This window comes from Dreissena polymorpha, chromosome 4 (genome assembly GCF_020536995.1).
Source record: "Dreissena polymorpha isolate Duluth1 chromosome 4, UMN_Dpol_1.0, whole genome shotgun sequence".
In the NCBI taxonomy this organism is placed as follows: domain Eukaryota; kingdom Metazoa; phylum Mollusca; class Bivalvia; order Myida; family Dreissenidae; genus Dreissena; species Dreissena polymorpha.
This window is the reverse complement of record NC_068358.1, coordinates 53,275,129-53,294,407: the sequence shown is the minus strand read 5'-3', so window position 1 is coordinate 53,294,407 and position 19,279 is coordinate 53,275,129. Positions and strand designations below refer to the sequence as shown.

Here is a 19,279-nt window from a genome sequence, read left to right as displayed (position 1 = left end):
CTATGTAAGTCAGTCAGGTGATTTTATGTTTAAATATTTATTGGTCCAATTATCAACATATACAAGTGTTAAACCACTGACAAATACAAATCGAGGGTTACATGTGAAACTGTTAAAACAATACATTCATAACGTTACCACTATCTTTACAAAATACCACTCCACTGACTTTTGTTATATTCAATTTCACTTAACCTCTAAAGTGTTTTAATGATTTAAATATTTCCATTCAGTTTGAGATGCAAAAAACATATTTATAACCACATTTTACGGAAAAGCCGATGTTACGTGAAAAACTACTACCTGTGTGTTTGTTAGTAAACTGTTTGCGAATCCGTATTTAATGCGATGTTATGTCAACGAGTGAAGAAAGAGAACAATATGACATATGACCTGTTCACTGAATGAAATACATATTATATGTGCGTTTTAAAATAAAATTTAAATGCATATGAACATTTCGTTCACGGCGACTCGTAGAAAAATCGTTTGTAAATAGCAGGGCGCTGTCTTAGTCCAACTTGTTGACGCTCTCAAATATTAAGCTACTTTTTATGAAGGTAATATTTGGAGTTCCAAAGAATTTAGCCCATATTAAAAGTATCTCTAAATTCTTTGCGCGTCTTATAAATGAGACTAGGCGCTGTCTTTGTTTATCCGCATCCTGTCACTTTATCTGTCTCTCGGCGTAGCTAAATATAATTCGCCCTGACCAGCATCGATACCTCGGCAATTTTGTTTTCTCATGAAGTCCATAGATGCTCGTTTACGTCACTTTTGAATCCAACGCATGCGCCTCTTTTGTCCCTCCAGTTGAATTCGTGACTTTCTTAATTATGTCAATTAATTAAGTTTTAGTTACAACCAATCCAGGTCGCTTCGGGGTACATGTATGTAGTTGTATAAATTCACGTTCATTGTTATACCGATGGTGGATTGTGCGTATACGAAGATTATCATTGGAACAATGTTTTAATAAATGATTGTTTATTTGAACTTGACCAGTGAACACTTTTCCCGATTATTAAACCGCCTACGTTGCACGCGCCAATTCACAATGGTTCCCGACTAACCTTACTGTTTCGAAATACTACTCAATACTCATACTACTCATAAAAACTACTGATAGCGCGCTCCGTTGCGCTGGAAACCAATGCTCGCCGCAGCCAATAGAAAACTAGAAAACTGTGTAATTTATAAATTCAAGCGCAGTGGTGTGTTAGTCATCGTAACGGCTGGAGTCGCCTGGTGAGGGAAGGAACGTTGTTCAGTGAAAACTATTTAACATGCGTGAAATCGTTCATCTTCAAGCTGGTCAGTGTGGAAACCAGATTGGAGCCAAGGTGAGTATTTCTACTAACTAAAGACTGCATTATTACTTTTGAAATTAAAACTTGGATATTTAAATTTCTGACAGAATGGGCGTACCGAAAGCGGTCTGAGCTGAATAAATATTTTATCTCTGTGCGAATGAAGACTATTGCGGATATGTTTGAAGTAAAAATATATATTTAATAAGATATTTGCAATTGACATGTTCATTAATACATTGTTTCTATTATGTATTGTTATTTTTGTCATTTACTCCTCCGATAATTTATAACAAAGGCTGCATTTTGAACGTTAATTTCACATATGACCCGCGAAGATTGAAGCGGTCACGTGATGTCGGCACTTTTAACGCCACGGTGTAAACCACGGCAATCTGATGTGATCACCGGCGCGTTTTATGCTTTCGTATAATAAACGGACTAGTATCTCCTACTTGTATGACTTTATTTTGGCTATGCAATGACTAGAATATATTGAATACATTATGTCAACGCCATGATGGGTATTTATATTTCACACGCATCGTTGCGGTTCTCAATTTCGTGGTATCCATGGAAATATTTTTTTAAAGAATGTGATGATCAATAAATGAACAAGTGATTCATATCACTGATGGATGATAAATGTTATAGTAAAACATACTGAAAAACCGCTCTCCTCACATCCATGAATGATAGATTTATATTGACATTTCCGCAGTTTCACCATTGCAGCTGTAACTGTAGCCTGTAGACTGTAGTGAAGGTTAAGTCTGAATCATGGGTGATTCATGCTCTTTTTCCGGTTTTAAATGTTTCAGAGACGTGTTGCAAAACAATGCCTGTAGTGTATACATGGATCTATGGAACACATAACAAAACTGTAGCATCTTGTGAATATGGTTCACTTTGATCTATGATGTATAAACACTCTAGAGGCCACATTTCTGGTCCCATATTCATGAAACTTGGTCAGCGGCTTTGTCCCAATGAAATTTCGGCCGAGTTTGAAACTGGGTTGTGCCGGGTTAAAAACTATGGTCACTAGGTCAAAAAAAAAAGAAAAACCTTGTAAACACTGTAGAAGTCACATTTCATGCCCGATCTTCATGTACCTTTGTCAAAATGTTTGTCTTGATGATATCTTGGTTGAGTTCAAAAGTGGTTCCGATCCGTTGAAAGATATGGCGCCAGTAAGTGGGGCAGTTTTCCTTATTTGGCTATAGAGAAACCTTGTAAACACTCTAGAAGTCACAATTTTTGCCCAATCATCATGAAATATGGTCAAAACATTGGTTCAATTGATGTCTCAGACAAGAGTGAAAATGGTCAAGATCGGTTAAAAAACATGGCCGCCAGTGGGCGGGGCATTTTTCTCTATGTGTATATAGTGGCAGTTTACCCTATTTGCAGGGCTCGAATTAAGCACTCGCAAACAGGCCATTTGCGAGTACATTTTAAAAAACACGTCTAAAATGCGAGTGCAACATTTAGATACTCGCCATTTTTTGCGAGTTGGGGAAAAAACAAACAAGGTGCTTAAAGATCTTGGATTAAATACAAGATTTGTTCGCCGATCGAAAGTCTTCCGACCAAGTACGAAAATAATTAAACCCCGTCTAGTTTCGATCTAAAAATAGATCTGAAAATTGGAATTACCCTAATTTGCATAATGTATTTCAGCGGTTACTTCCGTTCTAGCAGAAATAATTTTACGAAATATTTTTTAAAATATATTTACGCTCTGCACTGTATCTTTCTGCCGATATAGTTAGTAAAGAACATTGAAAATTATATTATTGCAATTGAAAGTATGTTATTCCCTTCTTAAGTGAAAATTGGCGATAGTTATTCAGTATGAAGTTTTTTTTAAAACGAAGCTCATTTCGTTAATTCCTCATTCTTATAAATAGACGGAACACGTTTAGCAGACGATTTAAAAACTCAAAAATGTCGTCTACTAAAAAAATAACTAGCTTTTTTGTGGCGAATTCCTCCGTCTCCTCTGTGGAAGACAAAAAAGCCGAGGCCGAACCAGATAAAAAGAAATGCCAAAACAGTTAAGAAATGGGAAGACGAGCTAAAAATAACTTTGAACACGGAGAGAGACCAAGACGGCAATGTGTGTAAGATGTTCTGCGATTCATCTGATTGGTCTCTACCCCCTCAGCAATGCTGAGTGTGAAAGATGCTTTTCTGTTATGAAAAGGATAAAAAGTGATTGGCGATGTTCACTAAGCACTGAAAGGATGGACCAATTAATGCGAATCTCTATCAGAGATAATGAGGGGTTCCAGCCACGCAGAGCTGTGAATAGGTGGTGGATCAGTGGCAACAGTAGCAAAAGGCCAGATGTCGCCCCATATGGACCGAGGCATTAACTTTGGATGATATAACTGATATAAAAAAAAATACTCTTTACACTCAATTGTGTTACAATGTTGCTTTGAAGTTTTTAGTTAAAATAAACATAGGTCCATCCTTTCAGTGCTTAGTGAACATCGCCAATCACTTTTTATCAACCAAAGGATGCATTATTATGAAAACTTGTATTGCGAGTTGGAAATAAAAAATGCGAGTTGAAATATTAACAACTAGCAATTTTTTGCGAGTTGAAAAAAAAAAGTAATTCAAGCCCTGTATTTGGCCATAAAAAAACCTTGTAAACACTCAAGAAGTCACAATTTTTGCCCAATCATCATGAAAGTTGGTAAAAACATGGTTTTATTGATATCTGGGACGATTTCAAAATGGTCGGGATCGGTGAAAAACATGGCCGCCACTGGGCGGGGCATTTTTCTCGATACAGGTTTTTTTTACCTTATATAACAGACGCCGAATATCAGCGTCTTCCCCCACCAAACTAGGCTGGTTTTTTCCCCTTTCAGAACCAAAAATTCCCCCTGAATTTTTTTTTTTTTTTTTTTTTTTTTTTTTAATAGAAAGATGTGTCTCATGATTATAATATCTCAATTCTATTTCAATTTAATCTTGTCAAACGTAATAAAATATGAAAAAAACAATGAATATAGTGCAAACATATACAAATGTATTGTAATAAGGTGCGAGTAAGTAAACAAATCCCCCAAAAAGGGAAACGCCGTGAAAATTCCCACGCGCACAAATTTTCCTCAAAGTGGAAAATGCCGCGTAAAATTTATAAAGGCCCCTTCCCCCACAACCCCAAAAAAACCCTGCTATATGTATATAGTGAAAACATGTGAACACAATAGAAGTCACATGTTTGGCCCAATTTTTTGAAATTTGCTCAGAACATTTGTTTCTTTGATACGAGAGTTGTGTTCAAAAATGTTTCCGGTCAGTTGAATAACATGGCTGCTGGGAGGGGGGGCAGTTTTCTCATTATGCCCCCCCCACCCCCCCTTTCGAAGAAGAGGGGGTATATTGTTTTGCTCAGGTCGGTCAGTCTGTCCACCAGATGGTTTCCGGATGATAACTCAAGAGCGCTTATGCCAAGGATCATGAAACTTCATAGGTACATTGATCATGGCTCGCAGATGACCCCTATAGATTTTCAGCTCACTAGGTCAAAGGTCAAGGTCACGACATTAAATAGTAAAATGGTTTCCGGATGATAACTCAAGAACACTTATGCCTAGGATCATGAAACTTCATAGATACATTGATCATGACTTGCAGATGACCCCTATTGATTTTCAGGTCACTAGGTCAAAGGTAACTGTCACGGTGACCCAAAGCAGTAAAATGGTTTCCAGATGATTACTCAAGAACGCTTAGGCCTAGGATCATGAAACTTCATAGGTACATTGATCATAACTCGTAGATGACCCCTAATGATTTTCAGGTCACTAGGTCAAAGGTCAAGGTCATGATGACCCGAAATAGTAAAAAGATTTCTGGATGATAACTCAAGAATGCTTAGGCCTAGGATCATGAAACTTTATAGGTACATTGATCATGACTCGTAGATGACCCCTATTGATTTTCAGGTCACTAGGTCAAAGTCATGGTGACCTGAAATAGTAAAATGGTTTCTGGATGATAACTCAAGAATGCTTATGCCTAGGATCATGAAACTTCATAGGTACAACTATCATGACTTGCAGATGACCCCTATTGATTTTTAGGTCAAAGGTCAAGGTCACGGTGACCTGAATTAGTAAAATGGTTTCTGGATAATAACTCAAGAACGCTTATGCCTAGGTTCATGAAACTTCATAGGTATATCGATCATGACTCGCAGATGACCCCTATTGATTATCAGGTCACTAGGTCAAAGGTCAAGGTCACAGTGCCAAAAACGTATTTACACAATCGCTGTCAAGGTCACGGTGACTCAACTTAGAAAAATGGTTTCCAGATGATAACTCAAGAATGCTTACGCCTAGGATCATGAAACTTCATAGGTACATTGATCATGACTAGCGGATGATATAATGATAAAATTTGACCAGAATGTTTGTCTGGACAATATCTGGTCAAGTTTGACATTTGGTAAAGATTGAATGAACAGACTCCTCTCAGGTGAGCGAACTAGGGCCATCTTGGCCCTCTTGTAATTAAGGATTAAGGATATAGATTTCAACAATTAAAATGTTATGATGTAAAAGTTATTTCTCCAAGCACATAATATATATAATATTTACACTTGATAGAATGTGTTTGTCGGACGGTCTTATGAATAAACGGTTATGGTACAATGGCATATTCTCACTCCTAAAGGAATGGGTCCTACGGTCAGGGTGTGGGATATAAGGATATATTTAATTTACTAAAATATTTAATATTTAGTTACTAGTAATTTTAAATATATGCCTTGTTAAACTTAATCTCTGGGTATGGTTTGTGAATAGCAGTTTAATACTTATTTCCCTTTCATTTAATGGTAAAATTCTTATTTGTTTATTATTTTTGATGTCCCACACCAATCCACTTTAGTTGGGGACATATTGTTTTTGCCCTGTCTGTTGGTTGGTTTGTGTGGTTGCGCCAATTTTAACATTTGCCATAACTTTTGCAATATTGAAGATAGCAACTTGATATTTGGCATGCATGTGTATCTCGTGGAGCTGCACATTTTGAGTGGTGAAAAGTCAAGGTCATTCTTCAAGGTCAAAAGTCAAATATATGGGTCAAAATTGCTCGTTAAATGTACACTTTTGCAATATTAAAGATAGCAACTTGATATTTAGCATGCATGTGTACCCCATGGAGCTGCACATTTTTTGAGTGGTGAAAGGTCAAGGTCATCTTTCAAGGTCAAATGTATGGGGACATAGTGTTTCACAAACACATTACTCGTTTTGTAATGTTTTGAGAAAAATGTTAAGTTTTAGCAAATATTGGGCCGAAATGAGGCCTCAAAAATGGACGAACATGGTAGTAATGACTTGGATGTCAAGGGACCATTGTAATGTGAAATGAGAAACTACATTTATATACCTTTGTATATAACATGTTTAACATACTAACACATGTTCAAAACCATCTCGCATGGGTGTGTAAGGAATGCAAACTGTCTGATAACGAGTTCTGATGTTCAGCGGAGTTGTATGGTTGCGTCTTACAAAACAACAACCTCGATTACTGAACAGTCGTGATAAAAAAGTACATGTGTATGCTAATGCACGAGTTTATTTGACAAGGCGCTCAAGGCGTCGTCTTTACATACACAAACAGATGGTACACGCGAAACAAAACATCGGATTGTTGTCTTATTACTCTTTTACATTGTCAAGAGGGACGTTTTCACGTTATGGTAAATTGACAAAAAAATAAAAATTGTTCCAAAATCGCAAATTTTCGTTGTAGTTGACTGTTATGATATTTTTGAGGTAACAGTAATTCTGCATTTACCATGCTTTAAAATATCAATTATATGCATCTGTCAACGATTTAAATACCTCAATTATAAAACTTTGCAACGCTCAACAATTTGATAATTTGGGGAGATATGTTGTTGTCCTTATATTAAAGCGAGATTATACGATTTTTTATATGTGTTAAATTGTAATATAATGATGAAATATGTACAATGAAACAATAACACAAAATAGGCAAGAAAATTTAAACATTGAATACGAATTTCATAAAATGCAGCAAAGACAAATTAGCGCCCCGAGTCGATTGTGACTACTTTATTTCGTACATATTTTCCTGCAATAACCAAAGCATTGGTTTTGTCTTTTTCTAAGGATCAGAGTTAGTGTTCGTGTGTCGTATGAATATTTATCGTTGCAGGAATTTAAAATGAACCGTTAAACTAACTAGATTCACATCGTACATGCATGATATACATGCTGGCCAATTCGACTGTACAGACATTTTTGATTTTAGAATTTAATATCTGGCGTATTTCGCATTTTTATACCCCGCCATAGGCTAATGGTATGAGCCCAGTTGAGGATTACTTAATTTCTTTCTCTAATTGTATTCTTTTTTACTGGAGCTTTATAGACACAATGTTAACATTATAAATGTAAATCATTTAATTACAAACTTTTATACATGCCAAAATCTGTGAAAAGGTCCTTTTAATGTCAACTGCCATTTAAACAAAGTTCCCTAAACAGTAGGAATGTTTTTATTACTGTCATGTTTTTCGTTGTCAGTTCTGGGAGGTGATCTCCGACGAGCATGGTATCGATCCCACCGGATCCTACCACGGTGACTCCGACCTTCAGCTCGAGAGAATCAACGTCTACTACAATGAAGCTTCCGGTATGTGCATGCAGCTGATTTTTCCAAATTAAATACACAATCAGGACTCATTTTGCGTCTAGATATATATTAAACAGATTTAACGTCTTCAATTTGAATGTTTAAGATGAGATAAAATAAGGACAGCAGAATCACAAGTTCTGACTTTTTCCGCAATTTTTATTTGTACTTGAAATTCCAATATTGAAACCAAATCCCTCCTCCCTCTAAAAAATATTATACTAAAAATATCATTATTTACTCATGGCTAATATTTTAAATGTGTGTATCAAGCATTGTATTAAACATGGTAGAGAGTGCAGTATAGTATTTCAAAAATATGCCTTTTCATTTCATATATTGATCGGTGGCCTAATGTAACGATATTGTGTCTTCTTGAGGTTTTTGAGACTATTTAACTAACAGAGGATGCAAACGAAGTGAGCTCGTACCTAAATTTCACTTCCAATTACGTTCAGGATTCTATTTCTACCAGGGTCAATTCTGTTTGTTGTTTCAATAGTGAGGGACATGTACCGTATTTAAAAAGGCTGTGGGCTTTGAGGCATGATTATGTGTTATAGCAACTTTCTGTACGAGATTTGAAAAATCATCTTTTTAGATTTCCGGTACTTATGGGAAGTTTTTACACGAAGGTTTTGTAACTATTCAAATTCTAAAACTTTTGTTTGAAACTGATTGTGTGTGAAGGGCCATTATGTAGTATGAAGAAGTGTTTTAATTATCACGAGTGCTGTCGCTTAAGCAATGCTTGTGATAGTCACACGCATTGCTTAGACGCTAAGCATTGCTCATTGTCACGGTTCGTTGTTGTGTATACATTAGTTCTTAGGATCGTTGTATTGTTCAATTTCCGGAACTGCTTTGAACATACACATGTGTTAAGCAAGTACTGTATTGAAGTGATGGTCTCATTCTGGTTGTAAACTTCTAATTTCATTGCCCCTAGAACTGTTCGTTATTATTTACTTTTCTTAATAAGGAATCACACTCTTACATCCGACAATAAACCAGCATTAATACAGCCATGTCCATGAATACGCATTAACCAAATGTTGAAAGTTCTATGCGCTATGTTGAATGTTGCATATTTATGCCCCCCTTCGAAGAAGAGGGGGTATATTGCTTTGCTCATGTCGGTGTGTCGGTCCGTCCACCAGGTGGTTGTCAGACGATAACTCAAGAACGCTTGGGCCTAGGATCATGAAACTTCATTGGTACATTGATCATGACTCGCAGATGACCCCTATTGATTTTTAGGTCAAAGGTCAAGGTCACGGTGAACAGAAATAGTAAAATGGTTTTTAACCAGGTTTTCCGAAGGAAAAAACTGGTTACTAGATTGGCGAATGCGGGCGGGCGGAACAAGCTTGTCCGGGCCATAACTATGTCGTTCATTGTCATATTTTAAAATCATTTGGCACATTTGTTCACCATCATTGGACGGTGTGTCGCGCGAAATAATTACGTCGATATCTCCAAGGTCAAGGTCATACTTTGAGTTCAAAGGTCAAAATTGGCAATAAATGAGCTTGTCTGGGCCATAACTATGTCATTCATTGCGAGATTTTACAATTATTTGGCACATTTGTCAAGGTCACCACAACTTAAAATAGATTTATTTTGAAACAAACTTACAAAGGGGGTTAATTTTGTTTGTTCATTTCAAAAGTTCAGTTTGAGCCTTAATCAGATTTTTTTTCACAATGAAAACCTGGTTTTGTGACAATTTTGTCCCTTGTTTAATGATAACTCGAGAACACGTACGCCAAGGATCATGAAAATTCATGGGTAGATTGATCATGACTTGCAGATCACCCCTATTGATTTTGAGGTCACTAGGTCAAAGGTCATGGTCACGGTGACCCGAAATAGTTAAATGGTTTTCGGATGATAACTCAAGAACGCATACGCCTAGGATCATGAAACTTTATGGGTAGATTGATCATGACTCGCAGATAGGGCTGTCACGATTCACCGGTATACCGGTATATCGCGGTGCATGTCGTGAAAAAAATCGCACCGCGGTACGGCGTTGCCGCACCGGTTTTTTTAATATTATTATATTAGCACAGATATAAATACATTACATAATTATTTTGATATAGATATCGTTTTGAAAAATGTAGAAGCAGTTCAAAAGGGCTAAATAAATAATCCGTTAATATCCAGGTCAAGCAAGCGCTTCCACTTGTAGATGTTTAACTTTCACGTTTAAAATACGGCGATGTATGGGTCCGTACCTTTTTTGGAAATAGGGACAGATTTCCTTTGCAAATAAGTTCATAATTATCCGAAAGATGTTTATTTTATTTCTTATTTTCTTTCTTTAGTATATCGATCGTTCAAAGCATGGCACTTCCGAATCATATTATCTTAAGATTCTGAAAGTCGAGGAAGAGTCAGAACGCTACGGATTTTCAATACTGGGCCCGCTGACTCCGCATTTTGAACATGCCCTTGAAGCGTTCTATTAACACAGATCGTAGCCACAGCTATTGTAAACAACATGGCGGACATTTTAGAAAAAGACGCGAACAATAACAATGACTACTTCTATCAAGTTTATTACAGTTTCTTTTACAGTTTCTAGCCATACTATGATACCAGTGTTTTCTGATTATTGAGTTTAATAAAGTTTGTAAAACTTGTTATTCTACTGTAAAATATCGCGGTACGTACCGCGATACAGTGTTGCCGTACCACGATATACCGGGGTACGCTCACGGCGTATCGTGACAGCCCTACTCGCAGATGACCCCTATTGATTTTGAGGTCACTAGGTCAAAGGTCAAGGTCACGGTGACCCGAAATAGTAAAATGGTTTTCGGATGATAACTCAAGAACGCATACGCCTAGGATCATGAAACGTCATAGGTAGATTGATCATAACTTGCAGATGACCCCTATTGAATTTAAGGTCAAGGTCACGGTGACCCGAAATAGTAAAATGATTTTCGGATGATAACTCGAGAATGCTTTTGCCTAGGATCATGACACTTCATAGGGACATTGATCGTGACCCGCAAATGACCCCTATTGATTTTCAGGTGACTTGGTCAAAGGTCAAGGTCACAGTGACAAAAATCGTATTCACACAATGCCTGCCACTACAACGGACAGCCCATATGGGGGGCATGCATGTTTTACAAACAGCCCTTGTTTCAATGTGGATCACTAGGCCATACCTCATTAACGTATTGCACATTATCAATACGCCCGATTCCATTCCCCGAGGCGCCTGTTGTCTTGACTCATCTGGTGACATTTTGTGCCTATAGAAAACTGTTGCGCCATCGATCGCAAGCAAATGTTGCTGGCCGTTGCTAGAAGTCATGAGTATTGTTATTTGCTACAGATCGGGATAGTAGCTGATAGTAGCAGATTGAATACCCATATGATACATGCTTTTATCATTCAATTAAGTACAATTATAGATTGCTTTGAACATAACACATTAAATCGATTGAAAATGTTTTTTTCGGCGGTCAAGAAACAGATCCTGTATACAGTTAACCCCTAGAGTGACTGCTGTATGGTAGTAATTATTTGTGCTTCTGAAATATGTTATCAATTGTTTCTTCATGTATTTAAAACATCACATCAGTTTATCAACACTGAGATAGGGGAGATTTCTTTTATCAGGCTTTTTCCGCTCCATTTTGGGAAAACGCCACACTGGAATTTTGGGAATTTCGCGTCGTGAAAACCCCCATTTTGGGAAAAAAATTAATCGCAAAATTGGCTCAATTGGGAAAAATTATCGCATGTAAATAGTGTTTCTTATATTTCAAAGAAGCCGTAAACTGGTAAATAACGACTATTTGGATAACTTATTATTAATATTTTACAAAATATTATGAACATGTGTGATAAGTGCAGGTTTTTTAATCTGAATTTGGGGAAAAGGCTTGGCCTTTTTTGAGGTGAAAAAAATCAAGCGAAGCGCCGGATGTTGAGGAAAATAAGGAAATTCTTAAATAATCATTAACATATTTTACAGTTTTTAAAACAAATTCAAGGCAACAGAATTCAGGGTTTTTCATCTGATTTTGGGGAAAGGGCCTGGCCTTTTTTGAGGGGAAAAAAATCGCGCGAAATGTTGAATTTTGGGGGAAAAAATCTGCGAAAAGCCGGATTTTGGGGAAAATTAGGAAGTCTAAAATAATCAATTTAACATATTTTACTGTTTTTGAAACAAATTCAAGGCAACAGATAATTTTATTATGCAATATTTTTCTAGTTTCTACAGTGGATCAGGTTAACTTATTTATAAAAAGTTAAATTTTGTTTTTTTTTTGTTTTTTTTTAGGGGAAAATGAAATCTAGGGGCAAATTTACCAGCTGAGGGGAAAAAAATCAGAGGGGAAAGGGCCGATTTTCGGCAGGTCCCAAAGAAGGAAAAAAAAACTGCAGATAATTTAATTATGCAATACTTTCTATTTTCTACACCAGATTAGGTAAACTTATAAATTTTAAGGGTAAAAAAAAAAAATTTTTTTTTTTTGAATTGGGATTTTTTTTTTCAATTGGGAAAAAAACAACCAGATTTGCATTGGGAATGGGGCCGAATTTCGGACCCGTGGCATAGGGCGGAAAAAGCCTGTTTATTAAACTTTTCATTTTTAGCTAATCTATTTTTTGAAAAAAAAATAAATGATCTATTGTCATCACCTTGACGTTGGTGTTGACGTCCGGTTAAGTTTTGCGTTTAGGTCCACTTTTCTCATAAAGTATCAATGCTATTTCATTCAAACTTGGTACACTTACTTACCATCATGAAAGGACTGGGCAGGCAAAGTCACATAACTCTGGCTAGTGCTGCAACAATACGCCAAAAAGCGTATTGCAATATATTGTCAGTTCAAAAACCCGTATTGCAATATATCGCAATATATTGCAAACTTGTACCAAAATTATAACTCGCCAATTACCCGATAATCCCGTATATTCCAGTTTTAAAGCAAATTCTGGTCAATATTTATTATAAACGTGCCCCGAGAATAATACGAAACACAAACATTTGCCAATTATTCTTAAGTATCAAATACATTTTGGCATTTGTAACTATTTAAAGATGTGATGAAACGTCCAATCAGGTGTTTTTTTTTTCCACTGAACATGCATAAATCGCCTGACGTGATGTTCCCGTTTATATACAGCACAAAATACACCCACACTTTCCATGCGACGTTCTACATGTCTGCATAATTTTCCAGCGCTTTTAATTGAGACAAAGGATAAAACACTTTTTTATTGTCGCGTTAGCATTACAATTCGGAAGCCTGTTTCCGAAATTCTGATTACAAATTTAATTCAGGGTTCGACATTAACTTTTTTTACAGCAAGACCGTCGGACCAGCTCCTCTTAAAATGTACTAGCCCGAATCTGATGTCTACTAGACCACAAATGACATAGCAAATGAACACAAATGTGTCATGTAACTGTTAAATCAGGATTTATCAGTAAATAATCAGTGAACAACATATTTTTTTATGCATAGAGTAAAACAATAAAATAAAACTTTTTTTCTTTTCTCCGTCAAATTCAATCCATGGGAACTGACTCGATTTTCCATCTAGGATAAAATAGGTGTTTTCGTGTTTCTTCATATTTACGTTTCGTGTCAGTTTAAGTGTCGGATTCTTTTTTATTAACTGATTTGTAGGACGAAAATCCGAACTTGAACAAAGCCATTCTTTAAATTACATTCTCTTGTCTGCTACGCAAAAATGTTTACATCGACAATACCGATTTTCGATAGAAGTCGTAAAATCATGCTCTACAGTTTTACGACACTGCAGAAAATTATTAATATTCATGACAACTTGACCAATGGAAACAAGCAATTTCTGCAGGAAGCTCTCCTTTGCGTCTAAAAATAGCGATGAATCATGTGAATGCTCCGCGTTTATTTAAATACACTAGTTTTGTTTTAATGTAAATAACGGATACGAGAGTAATTTTACACATTAAAAATAAAGGTTTTCACAGCAGTTAGTTATAGTTATATGAATCAGTATAGATTTTTGTATGTACGACCAGTCGGACAAGCTAGACCGCAGTTTTACTAGCCCGACCACCGATCTTACTAGACAATGTCTGTCGGACGTGCCTTAGTGTCGAACCCTGTAATTATGGTCATTTCAGAATCGAACGAAACATTAACACTTGTGCGTTATTAATTCAACAATAATTCGTTCAAAAGCATCACACGAATGCTCCCATGTAACAACGCCACTCCATATTATAGACTTTTTAGAATGCTATTTTTAAGATAATTTATTTTGACTAAATACCGCTTTGTTTTGTATACCTTGATATCATTATTTAAGATGGCTTTTCTGGACGAAATGTAGTTGAATTTTTGTTAAATGTTCGTACCGGTATGATGAAAATCGTATCGCAATACAATATGCGGATTGCGTATTACGATATATACCGGTATACCGGTATATTGTTGCAGCACTAACTCTGGCTAGCATTTTGACAGAATTATGTGCCCTTTTTATACTTAGAAAATTGAACATTTTGGTTAAGTTTTGTGTTTAGGTCCATTTTATTCCTTAAGTATCAAAGCTATTGCTTTCATACTTGCAACACTTACTAACTATCATAAGGGAACTGTGCAGGCAAAGTTATGTAACTCTGACTGGCATTTTGACAGAATTATGTTCCCTTTTTATACTTTGAAAATTTGGTTAAGTTTTGTGTTTAGGTCCACTTTTTTCCAAAACTATCAAAGCTATTGCTTTCATACTTTGCAACACTTACTTACTATCGTAAGAGGACTGTGCAGGCACAGTTATGTAACTTTGACTGGCATTTTGACGGAATTATGGACCCTTTATACTTGAAAATTTGGTCAAGTTTTGTGTTTTGGTCCACTGTACCCCTAAAGTATATTAGATATTGCTTTCATACTTGGAACACTCGCAAACTATCATAAGGGGACAGTAAAGGACAAGTTGCATAACTCTGGTTGTCATTTTTATGGAATTATGGCCCTTTTTTGACTTAGTAACTTTGAATATATGGTTACATTTTGTGTTTAGATCCACTTTACTTCTAAAGTATCAAGGCTATTGCTTTTAAACTTCAAATACTTTCATGCTATCATGAGGGTACTGTACCTGGCTAGTTGAATTTTACTTTTACCTTTGAATGACCTTGACTCCCCCCGAATACCCCCTTGATCTCCCCCCATTATTTTTTTTAAAATAAAGATCATCTAATAAATGGCCACCACACCCTCACACTATACCCCTTCCACCCTCCCCCCCCCCCTACCAAAAAAAAATTTTTTTTATGCCCCCGGTAGGGTGGCATATAGCAGTTAAACTGTCTGTCAGTATGTCAGTCAGTCTCTCTGTTCGTCCGAAAAAAACTTAAACATTGGCCAGAACTTTTTCACTTTTGAAGAGAGCAACTTGATATTTGACATGCATGTGTTTCTCATGGAGCTGCACATTTTGAGTGGTGAAAGGTCAAGGTCAAATGTCAAATTTATGGTGTCTGTCCGTCCGAAAACTTTTAACATAAACTTTTTCAATATTGAAGATAGCAACATGAAATTTGGCATGCATTTGTATCTCATGGAGCTGAACATTTTGAGTGGTGAAAGGTGAAGGTCATCCTTCAAGGTTAAATGTCAAATATATGGCGTCTGTCTGTCCGAAAACTTTAACATTGGCCATAACTTTTTTAATATTGAAGATAGCAACTTGATATTTGGCATGCATGTGTTTCTTATTAAGCTGCACATTTTGAGTGGTGGAAGTTCAAGGTCAAGGTAAAAAAATAAAATAATTTCAAAGCGGCGTTCTCATGAAGCTGCACATTTTGAGTGGTGGAAGTTCAAGGCCTTCCTTCAAGGTCAAAGGTCAAATAAAATTAAAAATTCACAGCGGCGTTATCATGAAGCTGCACATTTTGACTGGTGGAAGTTCAAGGTCAAGGTCATCCTTCAAGGTAAAAAAAAAAATCAATGCGGCGTTCTCATGAAGCTGCACATTTTAAGTGGTGGAAGTTCAAGGTCAAAGGTAAAAAAAAATCAAAGCGGCGTTCTCATGAAGCTGCACATTTAGAATGGTGGAAATTCAAGGTCAAGGTCATCCTTTAAGGTCAAAGGTCAAAACAAAAATTTCAAAGGGGCATTATCATGAAGCTGCACATTTTGAGTGGTGGAAGTTCAAGGTCAAAGGTAAAAAAAAATATATTTCAAAGCGGCGTTCCCATAAAGCTGCACATTTTGAGTGGGGAAGTTGAAGGTCAAGGTCATCCTTCAAGGTCAAAGGTAAAAAACAACAACACAAATTTTCAAAGCGGCGCAATAGGGGGCATTGTGTTTCTGACAAACATATCTCTTGTTTTTTTCAAACATGGTTAAAAAACACAATTTTTTTTTATATTATTTTATTTTTGAAATACCGTCCAACCATCCCACCCAAACCCCCCCCCCCCCCCCCCAATTTTTTATATATTTGTTTGCATATTTGGAAGAACACACCCCACACTATATACCCCTCCTCACTTCACCCCTCCCACCTTTGTGATTGAAATTGAGATAGGTCCCTACACCTGTAAAAAGAAAAATAGATGAGCGGTCTGCACCCGCAAGGCGGTGCTCTTGTATAAATGTAGTTGTGTCCCCTTGGTAGGAACGTAACTTGAATTAGTAGACACTGCACGTTTTTTCGGCGTAGCTGTATACGCCAGCTTTTCACCTGCACCTGACCTTTGTAAGCGGCTAAGTGTTGCCGGCTGACGTATATGCTTTCATTTAATTCTATTCGGTAAATATAGATATCTGATCAATAAGATCTTATAAAACAAAAAGGGCCACGAAATCTGGCGCAACACCCCGTAAATTGATTTGCGTGTGATGCAGCTATGAATAGCATTCGCTATTTTTGATAGTTTCATAGTTTATAACTTTTGATCGTTCATCAACCCTGACCGCATTCTACGCCGTATATATTTTTAGCTCACCTGAGCACAACGTGCTCATAGTTGTGCTCATAGTGAGCTTTTGTGGTCGCCTTTTGTCCGTCGTCGGTCGTCATTATTTTGGCTTGTGAACACTCTAGAGGCCATATTGTTTGTCTGATCTTCATGAAATTTGGTCAGAACATTTGTCCCATTGATACCTCAACTGAGTTCGAAACTGGGTCATGCTGGGTCAAAAACTAGGTCACTAGGTCAAAAAAAAGAAAAACCTTGTGAACACTGTAGAAGTCACATTTGATGCCCAATCTTCATGTTACTTTGTCAAAATGTTTGTGTAAATGATATGTTGGTTGAGTTCAAAAATGGTTCCGGCTGTTGAAAAACATAGCCGCCAGGGAGGCGGGGCAGTATTCCTTATAAAGCTATAGAGAAACCTTATGAACACTCTAGAAGTCACAATTTTTGCCCTGTCATCATGAAACTTGGTCTAAACATTGGTTTCATTGATATCTTGGACAAGTTCGAAAATGGTCCAGATCAGTGAAAAAAACATGGCCGCCAGGGGGCGGGGCAGTTTTCCTAATATGGCTATAGTCAAACCTTGTTAATACTTTAAGAGACCACATTTATTGTCCAATCTTCATGAAATTTGGTCAGAAGATTGTTCTCAATGATATCTTGGATGAGTTCGAAAATGGTTACGTTTGCTTGAAAAACATTGCTGCAAAGGGGTGGGGCATTTTTCCTAAAATGGCTATAGTAAAACCTTGTGAACACCCTAGAGGCCACATTTATTGTCCAATCTTCATGAAATTCTGTCAGAAGATTGGTGTCAATAATATCTTGGATGAGTTCGAAAATGGTTACGTTTGCTTTAAAAACATGGCTGCCAAGGAGCAGGGCATTTTTCTTTATATGGCTATAGTAAAATCTTGTTAACACTCTAGAGGCCACATTAATTGTCCGATCTTCATGAAATTTGGTCAGAAGATTCATCCCATTAATATTGTGGACAAGTTCAAAAATGATGCTGGTTGGTTGAAAAACATGGCCACTAGGGGGCAGGGCATTTTTCCTTTTATGGCTTCAGTAAAACCTTGTTAACACTTTAAAGGCCACATTTATTTTCCGATCTCCATGAAATTTGGTCAGAAGATTTGTCCTAATGATATCTTGGATGAGTTCAAAAATGGTTTCGGTTGCTTAAAAAACATGGCCACTAGGGGGCGGGGCATTTTTCCTAATATGGCTATATATCGTGCTTTAGTAAAACCTTGTTAACACTCTATAGAGGCCTCATTTATTGTCCGATCATCATGAAACTTGGTCAGATGATTTGTCCCAATGATATCTTTGAGTTCGAAAATGGTTCCGGTTGATGGAAAAACATGGCCTCCAAGGGGGCGTGTAGAAGCCATATTTATTGAACGATCATCATGAAACTTTGTCAGAAGATTTGTCCCAATGATATTTTGGACAAGTTCGAAATTGGTTTCAGTTGCTTGAAAAACATGGCCACCAGTGGTTGGGGCATTTTTCCTTATATAGACTTATGAATCTTCATTAAACTTGGTCAGTATATTAGTTTAAATGATATCTTGGATGTGTATGAAAATGGTTCTGGTCTGTTGAAAAACGTGGCTGCCAGGGTGTTCACTAGTCATGAAAGTTGGTAAGAACATTTTGTTTTAAGGACATCTTGGGCTGCACGGAACAGGTCAGTTCCTTTGAATCTCAGTTCAGCGACTTTGGGCCTTTCAGGCCCTCTTGTTATAAAGATATTTCTTGTTTTTACTAAGCAGGGCACATGGTAGGATATAAAAAATATTAAGTTGGTTTAAATTTATAGTGACTCCTAACTAAATGTTTTGTCTGTTACAGGTGGAAAATATGTTCCCCGCGCAGTGCTTGTTGATCTTGAGCCGGGAACAATGGATTCCGTGAGATCAGGTCCGTTCGGACAGGTCTTCAGGCCTGACAACTTTGTGTTTGGACAGAGTGGTGCAGGCAACAACTGGGCTAAGGGTCACTACACAGAGGGCGCAGAGCTTGTTGACTCCGTGCTTGACGTTGTCCGCAAGGAGGCAGAGTCATGCGACTGCCTGCAGGGGTTCCAGCTGACACACTCGCTCGGTGGTGGTACCGGAAGCGGCATGGGAACGCTGTTGATCAGCAAGATCCGCGAGGAGTACCCAGATCGAATCATGAACACATTCTCCGTAGTGCCATCGCCAAAGGTGCATGCGCAATTGCATCAATGCTGTGAATAATTTAGACCCATGTGGTGTAAAACATTTATTTGTGATGAATTAAATTG

General features: G+C 37.1%; 1 protein-coding gene across 1 annotated transcript in view; it reads left to right on the top strand.

The window, feature by feature from the left end:
* The first annotated feature begins 1,176 nt into the window (after positions 1 to 1,176).
* The window catches only part of LOC127876098 (tubulin beta-4B chain-like), a 30,136-nt gene continuing 12,033 nt past the window's right edge, over positions 1,177 to 19,279 (top strand). The window contains exons 1-3 of the mRNA XM_052421019.1: positions 1,177 to 1,343; positions 7,904 to 8,012; positions 18,844 to 19,199. Coding sequence (XP_052276979.1) covers positions 1,287 to 1,343; positions 7,904 to 8,012; positions 18,844 to 19,199 — 522 coding nt within the window. The 5' untranslated portion in view covers positions 1,177 to 1,286. The remainder of the gene's footprint in view (positions 1,344 to 7,903; positions 8,013 to 18,843; positions 19,200 to 19,279) is intronic.